Below are 24,618 nucleotides of genomic sequence, written 5' to 3' on the forward strand. Positions count from 1 at the left end.
ATTAAAAGGAAACATGAGTTCTAAAAAAAAATATATATATATATATATCTTACATAAAAGCAGAGAGGTACCAGTCCGGAAGCTTTAACAGTTACTAACACTTGAGTAATTTTGAAACAAATCCCAAATTAGCATTTGGTCTGTAAACTCATACTAGCTATAGGTTGGATATATATATTTTTTCCCTCTTAAACTGGCATTCTCTTCTATCTCTTTGGTATATTTTACCTTGATGACTGCTTTTACTTTGTCATGAGAGTAATGTAAAAGTGCTTCTCTTTCTTTCCTCCTCCATTTTATGATTGTAGACAGGATGTACCTGAGTTTAGTCAGTCTAGATTTTCTTTAATGTTCTTGAAGGGATTGATAGCAGCTGTGATATTTGTTCTCACCTTTTTGGAAAAGGGAAGAAGCAAAAGACTAGGCTTTGAATCTAGATTAAATTGATGTTTTGCTCAGATATTTCAAAATTGTGGATTATTTGACTTGGAAAGAGAATTTCACTGTAGTTCTTTGTTTTTTTAAATTTTTTCTTCTCTTTTCTTTTTGAGACATGGTATCACTATTTTGGCCAGGCTGGAGTGCTGTGGTGCAATTATAGCTCACTGCAGCTTTGAACTCCTGGTCTCAAGCAATCCTTCCATCTCAGTCTCGTGAGTAGCTGGTACTACAAGCATGTAACACCATGCTCAGCTAATTGAAAAAAAAAAAAAAATTTTTTTTTTTTTTTTTGAGACGGAGTTTCGCCCTTGTTACCCAGACTGGAGTGCAATGGCGCGATCTCGGCTCACCGCAACCTCTGCCTCCTAGGTTCAAGCAATTCTCCTGCCTCAGCCTCCCAATTAGCTGGGACTACAGGCACGCACCACCATGCCCAGCTAATTTTTTTGTATTTTTAGTAGAGACGGGGTTTCACCTTGTTGACCAGGATGGTCTCGATCTCTTGACCTCGTGATCCACCCGCCTTGGCCTCCCAAAGTGCTGGGATTACAGGCTTGAGCCACTGTGCCCGACCTTTGAAAAAAATTTAAAAAGACTTTTTGTAGATACAGGGTTTGACTGTGTTGTCTAGGCTGGTCTGGAGCTCCGGAGCTCAAATGATCCTCCCAAGTGCTGGGATTACAGGCAGGAGCCTCCCGGCCTGTCCTATATAGTTCTAATTTTAGAAGTTAAGTAATTTATTTTACTTGAGATGTCAAGCTCAGTTGCTAGTTTTTGTTTTATTTTGTTTTTAATAGCTAGTTGACTATAAATTCTTTTTCCTTCAAAGGAAGTGACTGGCATGTGACTTCTATAGTATAATCTCATCTAATTAACATGCAGTTGTGTTATTTGCATCACTCTCTTCCTTTTTACGTACATATATACATGTGTAGGGGGGCATTTGAGCGAAGATGCTGATTCTTAACATTTTCTGTACCGTACACTTTTTTGGCAGTCTGAAACCTGTGGATCTCCTTTTATGTTTCAGGATGTCTTTATTTTTAATTTTTATTTTTTTGAGGCAGACTCTTGCTCTGTCATTCAGGCTGCAGTGCAGTGGCTCAGTCTCGGCTAACCGCAACCTCTGCCTCAGCCTGCGAAGTAGGTGGGGCTACAGACACCTGTCACCCTGCCTGGCTAATTTTTGTAAAGATGGGGTTTCACCACGTTGGCCAGGATGGTCTCAATCTCCCGACTTCAAGTGATCTGCCCGCCTCGGATTCCCAAAGTGCTGGGATTACAGGCGTGAGCCACCGCACCTAGCCTCAGGATGTTTTTTGTTTTTGTTTTTGCTTTTTTTTTGAGACGGAGTTTTGCTCTTGTTACCCAGGCTGGAGTGCAGTGGCGCGATCTCGGCTCACTGCAACCTCCGCCTCCCAGGTTCAGGCAATTCTCCTGCCTCAGCCTCCCGAGTAGCTGGGATTACAGGCACGCGCCACCACGCCCAGCTAATTTTTTTTTGTATTTTTAGTAGACACGGGGTTTCACCATGTTGACCAGGATGGTCTCGATCACTTGACCTCGTGATCCACCCGTCTCGGCCTCCCAAAGTGCTGGGATTACAGGCGTGAAGGATGTTTTAAAATGCATAAAATACATAGGATTATAAAGGTAACCAATTATTTGGAAATCTAGTTAGCAAAATGCTAAAACTCAGTGATAGGTGCTTAACATGGGACGTTCTAGCAACACATCTAAATTTCACAGTGATGAGTGTAGATGATATTTAAAGATCTCAGCAATCTAATATGGTATGAAAATGTGATTTGGCTGGGCACAGTGGCTCACACCTGTAATCCCAGCACTTTGGGAGGCCGAGGTGGGCAGATCATGAGGTCAAGAGATCGAGACCATTCTGGCTAACATGGTGAAACCCCTGTCTCTACTAAAATTATAAAAATTAGCCGGGCATGGTGGCACGCGCCTGTAGTCCCAGCTACTCAGGAGGCTGAGGCGGAAGGATCATGTGAACCCGGGAGGCGGAGGTTGGAGTGAACTGAGACTGCGCTCCACCCTGGCGACAGAGTGAGACTGTCTGAAAAAAGTAAAATAATATCTGATTTATATTGATGTCAAAATTACTGTAACTCGGTAGTTTAGTGCCAGCCTTCCTAACTGAAGGACGTGTTAAATTTCAGTTAGGGGATAGTGAAGATAAATGTGTCATTTCCTCCCCCACCTCATTTTTTATTTCCCTGAATTTTATCCATGGATTCCTTGGCTGTGATGGCCAGAGTAAGATCACCTGGACTAAGGCTTTGTTTACGTTCTGGGATGCCTAATTTGAAGCCAAGGGACTTGAACTTAGAATGTAATCATCAGATAAATCTGTTTTAAACATTCTATCTGCGAATTTTAGTGGCTTTTAAAATAAGTCATAACAGAACAATAAATGCTGGATCTCCAAATGGTCTCTATGCAGTTTGTGAGTTTGTTTCTTTGTTTTTCCTTCTGAGGCTGCCTTTTCTTATTATATATTGGTTTGTAGTTAATATAGGGTTAATATTTTAAGTAGTTTCTATACTTGATGTTGGCTATTATTTGTCTTGCTTTTATGTTTTTTTTCTTTTAAAAAACATTTTAATTCTTCTGCAGGATTCGGAAACTTCAGATACGAAATATCCCGCCTCACTTACAGTGGGAGGTAAGAACTTCCATATTTAAAATTAAGATCTGAGTATGTAAACCTATTGCTGTTAGCTTTTCAAAGCTTTTCTCCTTTCCTCAACTCTTGGGTGTGCTAGAACATAAAATTCTTCTCTTACGACCTGTGTCTTGGTGTGGGCTTTTCTTCTTAAGGGCACAGTTTATCTTTTAAAAATCTGCTCTTTGAGATAAGAAGAAACCAAAAATTGAAATATATTCTTGGGTAACTGGGTAATCTTTCTCATTCATTCCTGTCCCAACAGGATTTTGTGGATTTCAGTGCTTTTGGATGAATTTGCCAGTTGTATTTAAATATAACGTTACTATCTTGGCAAATTATTAAAAATACAAATACCTGCTACTTTGTGCTATATTTAAAAATGTTACTCTGCTTCCTTTTGCTCAGATGGTGGCACTGCAGTGATTGTGTAATGTGTTTAAACACAAACTATTTAGCACAATTGAGTAGGCTGTGTCAGCAATTTCCAAAGCATAATAATAATGTCATGGTGAGAGAATTTAAGATTCCAGTAGTTGAAAGGATAAAAGAAAATACCTGTTGACGCTTGAAACAATGGAACCTGAAAGTTCTTAAAACCCGCCTTGGAGAGGGTGGTGCAGAGAAACTGCTTAGCTTTTATGTATTTCTAATATAAAAAATCAAGAGTAACTAGTTTTGTGTGTTTTAGATTAGTCTTCTAAAATGACATTTGATGAGTCACTAAATCATAACCCCCATCAACATGCAAAGTTTGGTTAAAAGGTTACTTTGGTGGGAAGTTGAAGTTGATTTAAGTCTGATTCTCCAAGTTTTCTTGGTTGGTCACAAGTGATTTGTGCTGAGAATATTTATCTTCAAAATATTATTATTAAGTTTTGCAGGAAGGGGTTGGTTTTTGTTATGTGCTGAATATTTTGCAAGTTGTATAATGCATTAAAAATACACTTTATAGATGGAAACACGGTGAGTTATAAGATTAAATTTTATACACATTCCTTTTTCAGATTAACTTTTGTTTAGGGAATTCAGTAGCTTGGGGGATGGGTCCTGAAATCAAGTGTTATAATAGCAAGATGATTACTTTCATCCCCTTATTTTAGGATGAGCCATATTAAATATGATTTAAAATGTAATTTAATAGGATTTTGTTGTTGTTGTTGTTGTTATTCAGGAGCTACATCTAGTGTAATGTACCTTTCTATGAAATAGTCAAATGTTAGAAACCAAGTTTAAGTGAATTATTAGAGTACTAGCATATCGACTATGGCCAGTTTCCTTTTAATTCATTCATAATCTCTTCAAATTTAGATAATTTAGCTCTTAGTTTACTGCATTTTCCCTCATTCCAGTTATTTGCCATATCTAACTTTTCTTAATTTTTAATATTTCATGTTAACTCTCCTCATTGTCCTTTTGAGGTAGTGTCAAGTTAGCGAATTATCTGTTTTCAAATGGGCAAAAATGGGCACACAAGATAAAATTAATTAAGCGAGAGCACATACTGAATCTTAGGACCTTGGAACTACACTTTGGAACTCTTCACCTTTGACTCCCTTTAAAAATTTGATGATTGTTTGCATATCGATCAACAAAAACGATTATATTGAGGGCTTGCTAGGAATAGGATGAGCTGCTGTTAGGTGTTTCTTTCCTTAGAGACTTGAGGGAAACCTATTCCCTTTTTGAGAAGGGTTACTTTGTGTGTGTGTGTGTGTGTGTGTGTGTGTGTGTGTGTGTGTATATTTTTTTTTGAGATTGAGTTTTGCTCTTGTTGCCGCCCAGGCTGGAGTTCAGTGGTGCAATCTAGGTTCACTGCAACTTCCACCACTCAGGTTCAAGTGATTCTCCTGCTTCAGCCTCCTGAGTAATTGGGATTACAGGCATCTGCCACCACGCCTGGCTAAATTTTGTATTTTTAGTAGAGACAGGGTTTCACCATGTTGGTCAGGCTGGTCTCAAACTCCTGACCTCAGGTGATGCACCTGCCTTGACCTCCCAAAGTGCTGGATTACAGGTATGAGCCACTGTGCCTGGCCTGTGTATGTTTTATTATATGCACTGGGTATGCCGCTTTTCTTGTGCCAAAACCTTATCAGTGATAATTTTGCACTTCCAGACACCTTTTATAAGGGAAGATTAGGCTTTGAGTCACTGATTAATCTTAGAATCACTGAAAGCGGAACAGCCAGACATTATGTACCGTCTACTTTCATGAAGTATATTATACGTGGCACCACTGAGGAAATAGTCTTATCTAAAAAGATTCAACTGGTTTCAATCTAACTTTGAGTTCACAATAAATACACAAGGTAGAGGGGCAAATTAAATGATATTTCAAATAAACAACTAACTGTGTCCTAAATATGGGACATTCCACAGGACAAATGATACTGTTTTGCTAGATGAGCAGTGGCATTAAAAAAAGGGGCCTTTACGGGGTAAGACTCAAGAGGATAACAAGAAAGCACTATAGTAAGTTCTTTGTGAGCAATGTAAATAGCCCTGTGAGGCAGCATGGAGCACCTAGAAAAGCCTTATAGTGGAATATGTTTCTCTTGCAGGAAATGGGGCAGCCTTTGAGGTCAGCCTTGGAATTATGTCCTAGCTTCACTACTTTCTCATTGTGTGATCTAGTTATAGGATCTCTGAACAGGTTTTTAAAAGTCTTTGAGCCTCATTTTCCTTGTTTCCAACAAGGGGGTGATGATGCTGGCTCCCTCATTGGGTTGCTTTGAGTGTTAAACAGGATTATGTATGCTAAAGCCTATAAAACAGTGCTGGAGAATCACACAGATGCTGGAAGGTGAAAGAGCAAAAAGAATCCAGAGTGGTGACTGTAAGGAGCAGCTATCACCTGAGGGCTGGAAGGCCAAACAGAAGAATTTGAGATTTTGGATTCTAGAGACTTGGAGGGAAGAGCCCTGAGTACCTGAGACACAGATTTCTGAGCAATGGGAGTTTCTTGGCTGTGGCTGGCGCCTGGGATTTGGGGAGGAGATAGGAGTTACCAGTTTTGTTCTGAGTGTCCAGAGCAGCTAGAGGATGTAATCAACTGCTGTTGCAGTGATAACAGCTGATGGACAGGGACCTGTGGATGCAGTGATGCTGACTGATGGATGGGGACTTGCAGATACGGTGATGCCAACTGACGGTACCTGCAGATACTATGTTGCCAACTGATGGACAGGGACCTGTAAATATGGTGATGCCGACTGACAGTCAGGACCTTCTGATGCCGACTGATGGACAGGAACCTGCCGATGTGATGCCAACTGACAGACGGGACCTGCGGATACAGTGATGCTGACTGATGGACAGGAACCTGCTGATACGGTGATGCCAACTGACGGATGGGGACCTGTGGATGCGGTGATGCCGACTGACAGACGGGGACCTGTGGATGCAGTGATGCCGACTGACGACAGGGACCTGTGGATATGGGGATGCCGATGGATGCATGGGGAAGAGCATGTTGTCCCTTCTGCGATTCCTGCTTTCTAGTACCCCTCTGGTGCCTTCTATTGGCAGAAACTAACTGGTAACGGAGAGATTAGAGTCCAGAGTCCTAGCCCTGGCATCACAAAGCTGAGAAGAACATTTGGAAGTGAGAGTTTATTTTTCTTTTTTTGCCCTAATGCGTCATATACCCTGTCTGAACTGATAGCTTAATATCAAGCCAAACCTCTAACCTTGAAGTGAAACAACCTCCTCCTCCCGATTCTAGCAGTCATCTTGTAAGCCATATTCTGTGAAGTCACTGAAGAGGTGACAGAATCTGGGACCATGGCAGAAATGCCTATGACATGTGGTGTTTTTTGTAAGATCTGTAGCTGGAGTGTTACCTTTTTCCTACTGTTAGATCTTTAATATTTATGTTATCTCTATGCCACCATACAGTACTAAATGATCAGAAAGGGATTCCTCAAATTCTCTGGGCAGCATATCTTGTATGCTGTGTCAAGCAGGTTCAAACAGTTTCTAACCATTTAGTTTTAGATGATGATAAAGCACTTATGGGTGGGCACTGGAATCTGCTAAATGGTTTATGGTGGATGAAGATACGAAGACACTGAAGTTTTGAAGGACTCACTGCTAGAGAATTAGGTAGATTTGTTTTCTCCCAAATGTATGGAATATAGCAGAGAAATAAGAGAAAATGGTTTCTCATCCATCGCTCACTGACTTGCCTGAGGTACCTGAAGATTAGACTTGGTGTGACCAGAACTGGAAGGGCTCCTCCACAGAAACAGTTCCAGCAGCCGACGATGTGGACGTTCAGATGCTGCATGGAGATGTACATTAGGAGGAGAATTTGAGAGCCCTTCCTTGGGTGGATAAAGGTAGGGCTTTGGGAGAAAGCCCTAGTGGAATACTTGATATGTTAAACACCTGTAGATATTTTTTCTTTTGCCTACTCAGTTTCTCAAGTGGGCTCCATTTTCTAAATTTAAGAAATGTCTTGTTGCTGTTTTGTTTTGTTTTTGAGATGGAGTCTTGCTCTGTCACTGAGGCTGGAGTGCAGTGACGTGATCTTGGCTCACTGCAGCCTCTACCTCCTGGATTCAAGCAATTCTCCTGCCTCAGCCTCTTGAGTAGCTGGGATTACAGGTGCCCGCCACCGCACCTGGCTAATTATTGTATTTTTAGTGGAGATGAGGTTTCACCATGTTGACCAGGCTAGTCTTGAACTCCTGACCTCAAGTGATCTGGCCACCTCGGTCTACGAAAGTGCTGGGATTACAGGCATGGGCCACCACTCCCAGCAGGACTGTTTTTTTGTATGTTAAAAAAATACAGTAAATGGGACTGGTGACTCATGCTTGTAATCCCAGCACTTTGGGAGAGTAAGGCAGGTGGGTCACTTGAGGTCAGGAGTTCTAGACCAGCCTGGCCAACATGGAGAAACCCCATCTTTACTAAAAATACAGAAATTATCCGGGTATGGTGGCACAGGCTTATAATCTCAGCTACTCGGGAGGTTGAGGCAGGAGAATCACTTGAACCTGGGAGGCAGGGGTTACCCTGAGCTGAAATTGTGCCATTGCACTCCAGCCTGGGCAACAAGAGTGAAACTCGGTCTCCAAAAAAAAAAAAAGGCCAGGCGTGGTGGCTTATGCCTGTAAATCCCGGCACTCTGGGAGGCCAAGGCAGGCAGATCACCTGAGGTCAGGAGTTTGAGACCAGCCATGCCAACATAGTGAAACCTCGTCTCTACTAAAAATACAAAACTTAGCCGGACATGGTGGCGGTCGCCTGCAATCCTAGCTACGTGGGAGGCTTAGGCAGGAGAATCACTTGAACCCAGGAGTTGGAACTTGTAGTCAGCTGAGATCACGCCACTGTACTCTGTCTCAAAAAAAAATAAAATAAAAACAACCCAGAGTCTTAAGGATTTCTCAGTTTTTTCTAATGTTATTTTTAGGAAACTACTCTCCGATCAAAAGAACTAAAACTACTAATAAGTACTCAAAAAAAGGTCCAAAGTTGAGGATACCTTCCTTGAAGTGAAGTGTAAGACCTTATTTAAAGGAAGACTTTAGGTAAATAAAGTGGTCCTAGAGAAAAAGGCAAGGAAGGTTGTCATTCTGGGGGCTGACGAGGAAGGTGAAACAGTGTTTCTCATGTTTACTGTATGGGGAAATATCCTGTGCTACAGTTAGTCACCTGCATCACAGGATTCTCCGTGCTGGTGGGGCCCTCACATCACTCATGACTACAGTGAGAATTTTCTGAGCAGATTTGAATACATGGTCTGACAGATACCTATGGAGAATACATACTTTAACATCACAATCTTGTTAGAAAATTCAGAACGTTTCTTGGTTTTTACTTAAGTACTTGCATATTTGATTTTTTTCCCCCTGTACTTAATTGATCTGGGAAGATGAATATTAAGTGAGGCTCTGGCCAAAGAAGGGAAACCAAGTACTCCTTATTTCGAAGAAGCAAGCAGGCCTGGTGTGGTGGCTCGGGCCTGTAATCCTGGGATTTTGGGAGGCTGAGGTGGGTAAATCACTTGAGGCCAGGAGTTCCAGACCAGCCTGGCCAACATGGTGAAACCCTGTCTCTACTATAAATACAAAAATTAACTGGGTGTGGTGGCTCATGCCTGTAATCCCAGCATCTTGGGAGGCTGAGGCAGGCAGATCATAAGGTCAGGAGTTTGAGACCAGCCTGACCAACATGGTGAAACCCTATCTATACTAAAAATACAATAATTGGCCGGGCATGGTGGAGTACGTCTGTAATACAAGCTACTCAGGAGACTGAGGCAGGAAAATCAAATGAACCCAGGAGGCAGAGGTTGCAGTGAGCTGAGATCATGCCACTGCACTCCAGCCTGAATGACAGCGAGACACCATCTCAAATTAAAAAAAAAAAAAAGCCAGGCATTGTAGCACACGCCTGTAATCTTGGCTATTCAAGAGGCTGCAGGACACAAATTGCTCGAACATAGGATGCAGAGGTTACAGTGAGCTGAGATTGTGCCATTGCACTCCTGGACGATAGGTGAGACTCTGCTAAAAAAGAAAAAAGGTGGGAAAGGAGTGATGTCATGTTACCTAGTCATGGAGGAAAAAGACAAAACAATACCATAGTTAATATAAAATAGCTCAGAGAGACCCCACCATAAGCCTTGGATGAAGGTATGTTGAGAAGTGGAAAGCTGTCTTGAGGTTTATGGGGAGACTCATGACTTCCAGGGGAAGGGAGTAGGCAGGGGCCACGGGGTGAGTTAGGTGACATCTCTGCAGGATGTCGGCATTCTTAAAGGCAGGAGCTGTCATTTATCTTCTTTCCAAATGCTGATTGTTTTGGTGCTGTGTTAGGTGCTACTTGGTCTACAGGGATACAGGAATTAATGCCAAATAGACATTTGAGAAGCATTTTATTTACTTATTTTTTAAGGTAGTGTTTCACTCTTGTTGCCCAGGCTGGAGTGCAATGGCATGATCTCAGCTCACTGCAACCTCCATCTCTTGGGTTCAAGCTATTCTCCTGCCTCAGCCTCCCAAGTTGGTGGGATTACAGGTGTGTGCCACCACACCCGGCTAATTTCTGTATTTTTAGTAAAGATGGGGTTTCTCCATTTTAACAGGCTGGTCTCGAACTCATGATTTCAGGTGATCCACCTACTTTGGCCTCCCAGAGTGCTGGGATTACAGCTGTGCCTGGCTGAGAAGCATTTTAAGTGTAATTGACAAGTGAAAAGCTAACACCATGAGTTGCCTTTTTTTTTTTTTTGAGATGGAGTCTGTTGCCCAGGCTGGAGTGCAGTGGCACGATCTGAGCTCTCACTGCCACCTCCGTCTCCCAGGTTCAAGTAATTCTGCGGCAGCCTCCTGAGTAGCTGGGATTACAGGCATGCATCACCACGCCTGGCTAATTTTTGTATTTTTAGTAGAGACAGGGTTTCACTGTGTTAAGCTGGTCTCGAACTCTGACCTTGTGATCCGCCTGAGGTGCTTTAACTCAGCAGAAGAAAACATCTGTAGAAACAGTGGCATTGACGTTATCCATGAGCTGAGCAAGAAGTAATGGGAGTCGGAGATGTTAAATATTAGCAATAACCAATTTAAGGATTGCCTCTGTAGCAGACTGCCTGGAGTTCTAAATAAATAGCAGATAAACTTCGTGTTCTCTGTAGGTGCCTTTCTTCTTCTCCGTGGCCTGACTTTGAGCCCTTGGCCAGTAAGTAGCTTACACTAGGTATCTATGTGCTGGGCACTGAATTAACCAATTTTAATCTTCATAACAGTCCCATGTCTGCACTTTACAGATAAGGCAGTGGTGGTACAGAGAGTGAAGTAGCTTGTCTAGGGTCATGCAGCTGGAAAGTGTTAATGTCTACTCTTAATCATTCCATTACTTAATAATTTTGTTACTCTAACAGAAAACTTCCCCCGAGGCCAGGTGCAGTGGCTCACGCCTATAATCTCAGCACTTTGGGAGGCCGAGGCGGGCAGATCATGAGGTCAGGAGATCGAGACCATCCTGGCTAACACAGTGAAACCCTGTCTCTACTAAAAATACAAAAAATTAGCCAGCCATGGTGGCACATGCCTGTAGTCCCAGCTACTTGGGAGGTTGAGGCAGGAGAATTGCTTGAATCTGCGAGGTGGAGGTTGCAGTGAGCCGAGATAGTGCCACTGCACTTTAGCCTGAGTGACAGAGCAAGACTGCGTCTCAAAAAAAAAAAAAAAAGAAAGAAAACACCCTGCCAAAGGGTTGTTTCTGTTTCTTTGAGTTATTATTATCATTTGGTTTCAACATGCCTCTAAAAAGTTTGACAGTTAAGCCAATAGAAACTGGATCCTCCCCAGGTCTGGAAGTAATGTATGGTTATGAGTGATGAATGAACTTCCTTGGGGGAAGTTATTAGTGAAGTTCTGTTTTAAAGAACTGTAGACGCTAGAGTTCTTTATGCGTGGCTGCTCTGGGATGGGGCAAACTTTACATCATCAGAAGGAATGTGGCGATGGGTGTGCGTAGGGAATACCAGAGTTCCCTACAACTGATGTATATGAATGGTATATGAGGCCAGCATTTCTGACCCCACCCTGCTCCCTCCATGTTTACCCCATGTTCTTTGCGCTATGATGCCTGGACTTTTGTCCAGTGCTTCTATAGTTTTTCTGGATATGATCATCTTAAAGGTCATCATGCCCTTTATTTGTTGATTGACAAAGACTCTTGACTCTTATTGTCAAGGCTGGAGTGCAGTGCCACGATCACAGCTCACTGAAGCCTTGACTTCCCAGGCTCAAGTGATTCTTCTATCTCAGCCTCCTGATTAGCTGGGACTACAGGTGTGCACTACCACACCTGGATAATTTTTTTCCTTTTGTATTTTTATTTTTTTGAGATGGAGTCTCTGTCGCCTGGGCTGGAGTGCAGTAGCCCGATCTTGGTTCACTGCAACCTCCACCTCCCAGGTTCAAGCAGTTGTGCCTCAGCCTCCCAAGTAGCTGGGATTACAGGTGCCTACCACCATGCCTGGCTAACTTGTATTTTTAGTAGAGACAGGGTTTCACCATGTTGGCTAGGCTGGTCTCAAAATCCTGACCTCAGGTGATCTGCCCACCTTGGCCTCCCAAATTGCTGGGATTACAAGAGTGAGCCACTGTACCTGGCTAAAAGTTTTCGATTTTAATGAAGTTCAGTGTATTCATTTCTGCCAATCTCATTTTATGAATAGTTGTTTTGGTATCCTGTCTAAAAACATTTTGCCTAAATCAGTTACAAAGTTTTTCTCATTTTGTCTTAAACCTGTGGTGCGTTTTGAGTTAATTTTTATGTAATGTATTTTTCACAGGCCGAGGTTTTATTTTTTGCATGTATATCTCTTATTTTAACAACATAAATTGAAAATACATGGTGGCTCACGCCTGTAATCTCAGCACTTTGGGAGGCCAAGGTGGGCAGATCACCTGAGATCAGGAGTTTGAGACCAGCCTGGCCAACATAGTGAAACCCCATCTTTACTGAAAATACAAAAATTAGCTGGGTATGGTGACAGGCATCTGTAACCTCAGCTACTCGGGAGGCTGAGGCAGGAGAATGGCTTGAACCTGGGAGGCGGAGTTTGCAGTCAGTCCAGATCGTGCCATTACACTCAAGCCAGGATGACAAGAGTGAGATTTTTGTCTCAAAAAAAAGAAGTAAACAAAAATGCTGTTTCTTTTCCATTGAATTGCCTTTACACTTTCGTTACAAATCAATTGACCATATTTGTGTGGGTCTGTTTCTGGACTCTCCCATTGATTCGTATGTCTGTTCTTTTGCTATTACACTTTATTGGTTACTGTGACTTTATATTGTAAGTCTTAAAATTGAATAGTATTATTCTTTCAACTTTATTCTTTTTCAGAATTGTAGCTATTGTAGTTACTTTGGTATTCCACAGGTATTTTAGAACCAGCAAGTCTGTACACAAAAATTCTGCTGGGATTTGATTGGAATTGCAATAAGTTAACAAAAAAAAAAACCCTTTTGGAATAATTACCAACCTCACCAAGTTGTTTTTGTATGACTGGCTTATTTCACTTAGCATACTGTTCAGCCATGTTGTAGTACAGGGCTCCCTAACCCCCAGGCCTCAGACTAGTACCTATCTGTGGCCTGCTAGGAACTGGGCTGTACAGCAGGCGGTGCATGGTAAGTGAGTGAACATTACTACCTGAGCTTCGCCTCCTGACAGACCAGTGTTGGCATTAGAGTCTCATAGGAGAGCATACCCTATTGTGAACTGTGCACATTGAGGGATCTAGGTTGCTCCCTCCTTAAGAGAATCTAATGCCTGTTGATCTAAGATGGAACAGTTTGATTCTGAAACCATCCCCCCAATCCCACCCTGTGTCCATGGAAAAATTGTCTTCGATGAAAACAGTCCCTGGTGGGAAGAACTTGGGGGACTGCTGTTGTAGCATGTGTCAGAATTTTCTTTTGATAGCTAAGTAGTATTCCTTCCTATGCATATGCTTCATTTGTTTATCCTTCTGTCCATGGATATAGGAGTTGCTTCTATCTTTTGGCAATTGTGATCAGTGCTACTGTGAATATAGGTAAACAAATATCTCTTTGAGATTCTGCTTTAAATTCTTTTGGGTTTGTACCTAGAAGTGGCATTGCTGGATGTTACAGCAATTCCTTTCCTCTCCTTGAATAAACCAATGAAAAAGATGTTACAGCAATTATGTTTTTAATTATTTGAGGAATTACCTTAGTGTTTTCCATTGCAGCTGTACTGTTTTACATTTCTACCAGCAGTGCCCAAGTGGGTTCTCATTTCTCCATGTTCACTCCAATACTTGCTATTTTCTGTTTTGTTTTGCTTTTTTCTAAATAGTAATTTTTTTTTTTTTTGAGACAGAGTTTCGCTCTTGTTGCCCAGGCTGGAGTTCAATGGCGTGATGTCGGCTCACTGCAACCTCGCTTTCGGGATTCAATCAACTCTCCTCCCTCAGCCTCCTGAGTAGCTGGGATTACAGGCATGTGCCACCACTCCCGGCTAATGTTTTATTTTTAGTAGAGATGGGGTTTCTCCATGTTGGTCAGGCTGGTCTTGAACTCCTGACCTCAGGTGATCCGCCCACCTCAGCCTCCCAAAGTGCTGAGATTATAGGCGTGAGCCACGGCGCCCGGCTGGGAAATACTATTTTTAAAATTTTGACTTTCATGTTTTTAGTATGTAAAAATATATTTAATTTTTGTTTGTTGACCTTATGTTCTGTGACATTGCTAAACTTACTAGTTCTGAAAGGTTTTTTTTTCTTTTTAAATAGATTGCTTGGAATTTTCTACTTAGACAGTTATGTATTGCACATGTGCCTTGTTTTATTTCTTCCTTTACAGTCTGTATGCCTTTTCTTTCATTGCTGCAATGTACTGACTATGACCTCCAATGAGAGTCGACATCCTTACCCTTCCTCAATTTTTGTGAGAAAACATTGTCTTTCATCCTTACATAAAATATTAGCTGTGGGTTTTTTTTACATACTCTTATCAGGTTGAAGACATTGCCTTCTGTTTCTAGTTTGTTGACAGTCTGTATGATTGAATGTTGGATTGTTTCATATGCTTTTTCTGTATAAATTGATATTGTCATCTAGTTTTTAGGCTGTAAATGATGAATTAAATTGATTTTTTCCCTGCAAATACTGAACCAACCCTGCATTCCTGTAATAAACTCTACTTTATTGTGGTATTTTACTCTTTTAAGATACTGCTTGGCTTAATATGCTAACATTTTTGTTGAGGGCTTATTATTGTCTCCGCTGATGAGGGATATTGGTTTGTAGTTTTATTTTATTTTTTTGTATTGCCATAGATTTTGTTACAAGGGTAACACAGCCTTAAAATGTGTTTGGAAAACATGTTTATGTTTTCTAGAAGTGATTGTGCTGAACTGGTGTTATGTCTTTAAGTGTTTGATAGAATTCACCTGTGAAACCACTTAATTTCAGAAGTTTTTTTGTTTGTTTTTTTAATGCTCACATTCAGTATCTTCAGTAGTTACAGTATTCTTCAGGTTATCTATTTCATTTTGGGTAGTTTGTGGTATTCAAAGAAGTGGTTCATTTTGTCCAAGTTGTTTTTATTTCTTTTTTAAAAATAACTTTACATCATCGTGGGCAAGTTGCATAAGGTTTTGTAGTATTCCCTTATCGCCCTTTAATGTCTGTGGGGTCTCTAGTGACATCTTCACTTTTTAAATTCTGATACTAGTAATTTTTGTGTTCTCTCTGACTCTCTTAAAGTCTTCATCAGTCTCACAGAAGTTTATCTATTTTTTTGATTTCTAATAACTTCATGATGTTGAAGCTAAATGGGCTCTTCTGTCTCCGTGATTTGATTAGTACTTTGTTTCCCTAAGGCTTCCCTTTTTGATTCTCCAATCAGAAAAGCTAGGGCCTTAGATACCTTGCATGGTTGTGCACTTCCTCTAACTGTATGCATGTCCATGGCTAACGAGAGGCAAACAGAAGAGAAAAAGGCAAACAGCTTCAACCCATCACCTTGGAACTATATATAACTTCTTTCCTCTGTCAGTGTTTTAGGTCAGTGGTCCCCAACCTTTTTGGCACCAGGGACTGGTTTTGTAGAAGACAGTTTTTCCACGGTCAGTGAAGGGGGGTGGTTTTGGGATAGAAACTGTTCTACCTCAGCTCATCAGGCATTGGTTAGAATCTCATAAGGAGTAGGCAACCTAGATCCCCAACGTGTGCAGTTTGCAATAGGGTATGCACTCCTATGAAAATCTAATGACATGGCTGCTGATCTGATGGGAGGCAGGGCTCAGGCAGTAATGCCCACTCAACCTCCTTTCACCTCCTACTGTGTGATCCAGTTCCTAATAGGCCACTGACCAGTACAGTCTTGGACCTGGGGGATTGGGGACCCTTGTTTTAGATTCTCCTTTCTTGCTTCTCCAGCCAGAACTACAAGGCTTCTCCTAAGATTTGTCAGCGTCCACTAACACCTTCCAAGTTTTTTGCTGCTGAGTCTAGGCTGGGGTATGGCAAAGGGGAAAAAAGAAGCAAATAAATCACTTCAGCTTCTTGTAGTACTGCTGAGTTCCCAGTCTGTCCGCTGTCTTTACTTTCAGTCTTCAAATAGCTGTTTAATACATTGTCCAGATTTTGTAACTGCTTTCAGTGGGAGAAGCAAGGTGGAATGTGCCTATTGAAATTTGTCTGGATCTACAACCTGGAACTAAAGTTTAAGTTGTTTCTTTGAATATTGTTTTCTGGTGCCTTCTAAATTTCAAAAGAGGTAAGTTTGGATATTTTATTTCTCAAGAATAGGATAACTACTCATAAGTAATTTGCTTTAAAATTTATTTTTTACTTGTAGTTAACCTTTGGTTGAATTAAGACTGAATAGGACTTTACTACCTTAAAAGAAAGGCGTATTCAGTTTTTCCATGTGATTCAGCACTAGAGATGTGTATGCAGTGCCCGTCATTTTAAATTTAAGTCTGTAAAAACCTTTACTTGTTACTCTTTTCCTATCTTTCTACCTCCAGTTTTCATGAATAAAATATACAAAGTTAAGACTGGGCAGGGGCAAAGTCTCCTTGTAGGGATTTAGAACAATAAATCAGTTGGAAATTACAGGGCACTATTAATGCTGTTTCTAATTTTATTATCCGCAACCAGAAAAGCAAGGGTTGCGTCAGTACTAACGGCATTTTCCCCCTTTGTATTTTTGCTTTCCTGAATGGCCTACTTTGTCTTACTCAAAACACAGTACTACTATTCAGTAATTACTATTCAATATTACTTTCCATATGGGGATGACAAAGGCTGTACTTCTCTGTGGTCTTCCCTAGATGTCTAGTATTGTATATGTTCACAGGACCTTTCTTTAGTTTTTTATTCCAATTTGGGAGACAAAGGAGGTGCTCAGTAAGTTAAGTGTTGGTTGAATTGAGAGTGTATGATGCTTTTCAGACCTTGACCATCAATCCACATAGAGATTTCTGTGTTCATCTTGCTGGATTTTTTTTCTTGGTCTAGTGTCTTGTTTTTATGTTCACTACCCGTAGTATATATCACATGTGTCCAGGTATATATACAAAGATTGAAATTATTTAATTTGCTTACTCTAGCTGGCTGATGGTAATGACTGTGAGATTTCAGATTTCTGTTTAAAAGAAGGCTTGTATTTGATTTGTCTTTCACTCATTATGCCTACTATCATATTCTTAGCTCATTTCCTTCTCTTTAATACTCTGCCATTGGGTTTTAGATTAACTTAATGTCATACAGGTGGATTGTGCTGATTATGGTCAGGGAAATATGCAGACCTCTTTTTTCCCCCATTAGATTTTTTTGAGACAGGGTATCACTTTGTCACCCAGGCTGGAGGGAGGTGGCACTACCACAACTCATTGCAGCCTCGAACTCCTCCTGGGCTCCAGCAATCCTCCGGCCTCAGCTTCCATAGTAGCTAAGACTACAGGCACCCACCACCATGCTGCATTAATTAAAAAAAAATTTTTTTTGGTACAGACTGGGGTCTTGCTACATTGCCCAGGCTAGTCTCACACTCATGGGCTCAAGTGATCCTCCTGCCTTGACCTCCCAAAGTGTTGGGATTACAGTTGGGAGCCACCGTGCCTGCCTAAATGCCTCTCTAGATGGAGTCTCGTTCTTGTTTTATTCTTACAGCCAACCCTAGATATAGGAAGAGGCTAGCATTAATCTTATTTTAAAAAACAACAAAAAAGTAATTGAGAAATGGAAAGACTTGCCAAGGTCGCAGCTAACATTGGCTGAATGGGATTTAAACTAGGCAGAGCCTCCTTTCTTAGCTGCTACTGTTTATAAACTGTGTATAGTTCTGTCATCTCAAACATGGAAATAAGGATGACTTCTAATATCTCCTGCAAGTTCGCTTATGCATTTATGACTGTTAGCACCACTTTCATCAGTTTTTATTGAGATCTATAATTTCCTCCTATGTAATGTCCCAATTATAATCCTTAAGTAAAATTCACAGAAAATATAACCCACTTATAGATGTAATTTAAAATCAATATAATGCCCCAGTAATACTGGAAAGGAGACGTAAAAGAGAAATCATTGATACAAAAAAAAATTCACTACGTAAATACTTGGACATGATCAGAGTTTAGACATAAAGAAATAGCTGAGTGCTTGTGCCATGTGTAGAATAATCCTTAGTGGATCAATACTGGTGTTGAGACAGGAATAATATACAGGTAATGCAAACTTGTATGCTCTCAGTTTGGTGGTTTTCTATAGTGAAAAGCAGGGCAAAATATAATAGTATCTTGATTTATATGATACAGTTTTGGAAGATAAAGTATATCTGAAAGCTGAGCAGTAAATACTTTATCAGGTTATAGGGCCAAATAAATAGGTTTCCCCTGCATCTGAATATCGAGCACCTTTAAAGGCCATGCAGGACATGAGACTACTTCTGTTTATTGTGTGAAGCTGTACTGCACATTTTAGGATGTGCAACATACCTGGTCACACATTAAACATTAGTGAAGAACCCCTTTCCTATCTACAGATTTCTGAAATCACTCCCTTAAGAGGTGAAGATTTCTTCATTGAGAATTACTGTTCTAAATCATTCCTTCCTCAGCTGTGTTAAAGGACCAGTTATTTATTTATTTTTTTAAAGATAGGGTTTCACCATGATGGCCAGGCTGGTCTTGAACTCCTGACCTCAGGAGATCCACCCACCTCGGCCTTCCAAAGTGCTAGGATTATAGGCGTGAGCCACCGCAGGACCAGTTATTTTTAAATTTCTAATTGATCACTGACTTTTTTGTAAAATACGATGAAAATAAATTATTACAGTGGAATTTTAAAGTCAGCCAAAAGCTGATTTTTATTATTAGATTCACCCCACATAAAATTCTTGTCAATCTGCTATAAAAATTTGTAACTGCTTAATCTCCACTTCTAAGTTTGTTTTGTCATCATATGGTCTCTAGGTTCATTCACTTCGCTCTGCTTTCTCCTCACAGGCACCCAAAATGATGGTGTGTTTCTAAAATACTTTGCCATGCGAGGTTTAAGTTCCCCTTTTCCTGGCCAAATGCTCAAATGTTTTACTCCCATCACCTCCTTTGTTTTGCATAAATACTCCTTTCTGTAAAAATTATCTTTTCATGATAGAAATGAACTTAACTGCCTTTACCATCAGCTCTCTCTCTTTATCCGTGATAGAAATTTGCAATTTAGTTTAACAGACATAACTCTAAGTTTGTTTTTTTTTTTTTTCTTTTGAGATGGAGTTTTATTCTTGTTGCCCAGGCTGTAGCACAGTGGTGTGATCTCCACTCATTCTAACCTCCACCTCCCGGGTTTAAGCAATTCTCCTGCCTCAGCCTCCTGAGTAGCTGGGATTACAGGCACTGGTCACCACACCCAGCTAATTTTTTGTATTTTTAGTAGAGACAGGGTTTTGCCATGATGGCCAGGCTGGTCTCAAACTCCTGACCTCAGGTGATCTGCTCACCTCAGCCTCCCTCAAGTTGTTTTTTATTCTTCTTAGCTTTATATACTTATGGATAGGAAGTCACAAAGTAAAACAATGTACAAAAGTTTTCCAAAGTATGTATTACTTTTGCTAATCACATACAGGTAAACTCATTTAAGATGATTTGATTTCTAATGCAACTCAACTCTAAAAGCCTAAAAATATCTCTGAGCTGTGTATTAAGCAGGTGGTTTTGGACTTAGACTACATTTTTCTTTGTTTCTGAGACAGAGTCTTGTTCTGTTGCCCAGGCTAGAGTGCAGTGGCACACTCTCAGCTCACTGCAGTCTCCTGGGTTCAAGCGATTCTCCTGCCTCAGCCTCTTGAGTAGCTGGGACTTTTGGTGCACGCCACCATGCCTGGCTAATTTTCGTACTTTTAGTAGAGATGGGATTTTGCCATGTTGGCCAGGCTGGTCTTGAATTCCTGACCTCAGGACTTCAGGTGATCCACCCATCTTGGCCAACCAAATTGCTTGGATTACAGGCTTTATAGCCTTAAGCCACCGTGCCCAGCCTATAGTGCATTTTGCTTCATGCCACTACAGTGACTTTTTTTTTTTTTTTTTTTTTGAGATGAGTCTTGTTTTGTCAACCAGGCTGGAGTGCAGTGGTACGATCTCAGCTCACTGCAACCTTCATCTCCTGGATTCAAGCAATTCTCCTGCCTCAGCCTCTTGAGTAGCTGGGATTACAGGTGCCTGCCACCATGCCCAGGTAATTTTTGTATTTTGATAGAGACAGGGTTTCACCATGATGGCCAGGCTGGTCTTATACTCCTGACCTTGGGTCATCAACCCACCTAGGCCTCCCAAAGTGCTGGGATTGCAGATGTGAGTCACCACACCTGGCCTAGCAGTGACTTTTCAAACCTTAATTTTGGAAGAGTTCCTGCAGTAGTTTTGTGTTTCTTTTCTTTTTCTTCTTTTTTTTTTCTTGAAACAGAGTCTCACTCTGTCACCCAGGCTGGAGTGCAGTGGTATGTGTGGTCTCAGCTCACTGCAGCTTCCACCTCCCAGGTTCAAGTGATTTTCCTGTGTCAGCCTCTGGAGTAGCTGGGACTAGAGACATGCACCACCATGCCCAGCTGATCATTGTATTTTTATTAGAGACAGGGTTTCACCATGTTGTCCAGGATGGTCTTGATCTCTTGACCTTGTGATCCACCTGCCTTGGCCTCCTAAAGTGCTGGAGTTACAGGCATAAGCCACCGTGCCCAGCCCCTGCTGTAGTTTTCATACTGTGACTTTGAATGATGAAAGACAATTCCTGTAGTTTTCATACTGTAACTTTGAATGATGAAAGACAATTCCTGTAACAAGGCAGGAAGGGTCCTGGATTATCAGACTCCTGGCAGTTCATTCTGGTGATGCTGATGGTGAACTCCCTCACGAGGGGGCCTGCAACTGTTTCTCTGGTGGTTTTGTGTAAAGGCAAGTTCTGCTGGGAAGCGATCCTGCTGTTTGGCCACAGTGACCGAATCTTAAATATGATTGGTGTCTTTACTTTTGGTTATTCTGTATCAGCAGAAAAATTAGTTTTTAAATGGAGACCATTTCTTCAACATGGTTTAAAAATCAGCGTTTTGGGTTGGGTGTGGTGGCTCATACCTGTAATCTCAGCACTTTGGGAGGCCGAGGTGGACAGTTCACTTGAGGTCAGGAGTTTGAGACTAGCCTGGGCAACATGGTGAAATCCCTGTCTATTGAAAAGACAAAAATTAGCCAGATGTTGTTAAATGTAATTTTTCGTGCTGCAAAAGAAGTAGCTCTCAAATATAAGTTTCCTCAGCAAGGCAATTTACTACTACTACTACTTTTCTTTTTTTTTTTTTGACAGAGTTTTGCTCTTGTTGCTCAGGCTGGAGTGCAATGGCATGATATCCATTCATTACAATCTCCTCTTCTCAGGTTTGCGTCAGCCTCCCGAGTAGCTGGGATTACAGACATGCACCACTACACCTGGCTAATTGTGTATTTTTAGTAGAGATGAGGTTTCTTCATGTCGATCAGGCTGGTCTTGAACTCCTGACCTCAGGTCATCCACCCACCTCAGCCTCCCAAAGTGTTGGGATTATAGGTGTGAGCCACTGTGTATGGTAGTAATTTACTTCTATAGAAGGGTGCATCTCACAGATGGAGCAATGGTGAGCACACACCTGGACAAGAGAGGGGAAGGATTTCTTATTCCTGATGCAGGTAGACTCTACTGCTGTGTCATTGCTCTATTGGCTATGGTTAGCACAGTCTGAGCTAATTCCAACTGGCTATTTAAAAGAGAGTAGGGGTATGAGCCAGATTGCAGGGTAGGTAGTTTGGTGGGATGGACAGTTACAGGACAGGTCAGAGCTGGTGACCGGAGCAGGTGACTGGGATGAGTCAGATCTGAGCAGGGGACCTGGGGAACAGATATGAACTGAATAGAACTGGTGGAAAAGTTGTTTACTGAAACTACAGGGAAGTTAAAAGTTTAAAATGGAGAATTGAAGAATAAGAGAGCTGAACATACTGACATGCTGATTCTTTGAAGAGAAACTTGGAGGTCACTAAATCTTTTGGCACATGCCTGTAATCCCACCTACTCTGGAGGCTGAGGCATGTGAATTACTTGAACCCAAGAGGCGGAGACTACAGTGAGCCAATATTGTGCCACTGCACTCCAGCCTGGGCAACAGAGTGAGACTTCATCTCAAAAAAAAAAAAAGTTTTAACAGCTTCTTAAATACCTCTGCCCTTCGAGCTGACTCATCTCACACATAGTCATTACGCTGCAGTACGTATGGTTGGCTTTGGTGTAGGTATTTATGGTTGGATCCATGCATACAGTCATGAGGCGGCTTTTGAAGTTGTCCTCGTGTGAAATGGAAATTCTTGTGTTTCTAGGTATTTCTTAATTTTCAGTGGATTTAACAAGTACAGCCAGATTGAAGGATGTGATTTTATCAAGTGCCTTGCTTTCTGTGGCTGGATCAGCCTCAGTCACAATGGCCCCTTTTGGTTGTAATGTTGGTATAGCAAAGACAGTACTTAGGCTATGAAGAACCTCAAGACACTAGTGTCCTCAAAATGTTACCGTGGAGCAGCAGGACAAGGTCAGCTGTGGCTCTCCAAGTCCAAAACCACCTGGTTATTACAGAGCTCAGAGATAGTACTTTTAATGGCAAAAACCGCAGTTACCTGTGTACCAACCTAATATTTTGTTTCAGACTTCACAGAGTTGAGTTGCATTAGAAATCGGGTCATCTTATATGGATTTGCCTATATGTGATTAGCAAAAAGCAATATAATACTTTGGAGAACTTTTGCACATTGTTTTACTGCATAATTTACTATACTGGAGAAACAGGATATGGGAAACACAAACGTTTCTTTAGTTGCTCAGCTCCTGTTTACCTCTTAGATGTACTGAGAACATGTTTAAAGATGCAAACTTTTTATACCATGTGTCCCTTATCCATTAGCCAAGGACCTGTTGTGGCGTTGAACTAAAGATATAACTTGTTCTAATGTTTGGGGGAAAAAAATGGACTCATATTGGCTCAGTAGGAGATGGTGTAGGAATTTTAAAGTGGCTTTTTAAGCCCTGTATTTTGGGGAGTTTTCAAACGTACACACATTGAGAAAATAGTATCCTGAACCTCCATCTCCCTGACCTTAATGATAGTCAACATTCTGCTTTTGTTTTACCCATCAATATTGCTTCACTTTCTTTGTGTGTGGGAGAGGTAGATTATTTTAGAGCAATTCAAGGATGGCTGGTGGTACAGAAAATTCATATGCTAACATAAAATAAGAATAGGTATGTTAGTTGCCTATGCTGCTGTAACAAATTGGTTTAAAGCCACAGAAATTTTTGTTCTAGAGGCCAGGAGTCTGAAATCAGTCTCTGTGGGTTAAAGTCAAGGTTGTCATGAGGACTGGCTCCTTCAGGAAGTCTTAGGGGAGAATTCATTTGCTTGCCTTTCCCAGGTTCTGGTGGCTGGCTGGCTGTAGTCCTTAGCTTTCATGGTTTCCTCTTTCAAAGTGTGCCACTTTAGCCTCGCTTCTGCCTCACGTTGCCTTCTCTCTGACTTTTCCTCTTCTCTCACCCCTTTCGTAAGGCTCCATGATTGCATCGGGCTTACCCAGGTAATCCCATTACAATCTCTCCACCTCAAGATACTTAATATACACCTTCAAAGTCTCTTTTGCCATATAAGGTGACGTCATAGGTTTTAAGCATTAGGAGGTAGATATATTTGGGACCATTATTCAATTTACCATCAGCATACTCAGCACTCAAGTGTCAAATAAATGGTAGTAGGACCACAATCTTGAGAGTGGGGACTCTGCTCAGTGGGAAAATACATTAAGATAAAGTTCTTCAGTACCTAGAGGGATTTCTGTGCAGAATACATTTTGTCATTTCACATAGAGGATGTAGCATTCCTATGATGAGGTAACAAGATAGAAGGAGGCATGTGTTGGTGTAAGGCCAGTTAGTAGCTGGTGCCTTTGAGACCTGAGAGGAGACGGCTGCAGTTCAGCGTCAGAGCCGAGACTGTGCTAGTAGTTCATGGCTCCTCATCTCAGGCTAGACCCTGGCAGTTGACAACACAGTGCTCTCCTGGGCCTGAGGCCATTCTGTCTCCCCTCCCTGAGCTGTGGAGCTGAGCTCCTTCCCTGTCCTTGATTCTACCTCTTCTTAGAAGCGTTTTTCAGTTTATCAGAGTGCTTACTATGTACTGGAGAGGAATCTGCTACACGAGACAACGTTGATCTCTTGCCCAAGTCTGCTTTTCTGGACTCACAAAAAACAGATTCGTCCTAGCTCTGATTTTCACTGAATGTTTCTGAGGTCTTGGTTATTCTCCATGTAAACCTAGGACATACTTTTCATTAAAATACAAGGCAAAGGTATGGGATTTCTGGGTCTGAACCTCAGGCAAGTCCCAGAATGGTTGAATGGAAAGAAAGACTGGGTGGG

General features: G+C 41.4%; 1 protein-coding gene across 11 annotated transcripts in view; it reads left to right on the plus strand.

Annotated features, from left to right (window-relative positions):
* IGF2BP3 (insulin like growth factor 2 mRNA binding protein 3) overlaps nt 1-24,618 on the plus strand; it is a 157,654-nt gene that overhangs the window by 50,362 nt on the left and 82,674 nt on the right. For all 11 annotated transcript variants that reach the window (XM_017975256.5, XM_035253649.3, XM_035253652.3 and 8 more), the window contains one exon: nt 3,079-3,127. In XM_017975256.5, coding sequence (XP_017830745.1) covers nt 3,079-3,127 — 49 coding nt within the window. The remainder of the gene's footprint in view (nt 1-3,078; nt 3,128-24,618) is intronic.

The sequence above is a fragment of the Callithrix jacchus genome, chromosome 11, assembly GCF_049354715.1.
Source record: "Callithrix jacchus isolate 240 chromosome 11, calJac240_pri, whole genome shotgun sequence".
In the NCBI taxonomy this organism is placed as follows: Eukaryota; Metazoa; Chordata; class Mammalia; order Primates; family Cebidae; genus Callithrix; species Callithrix jacchus.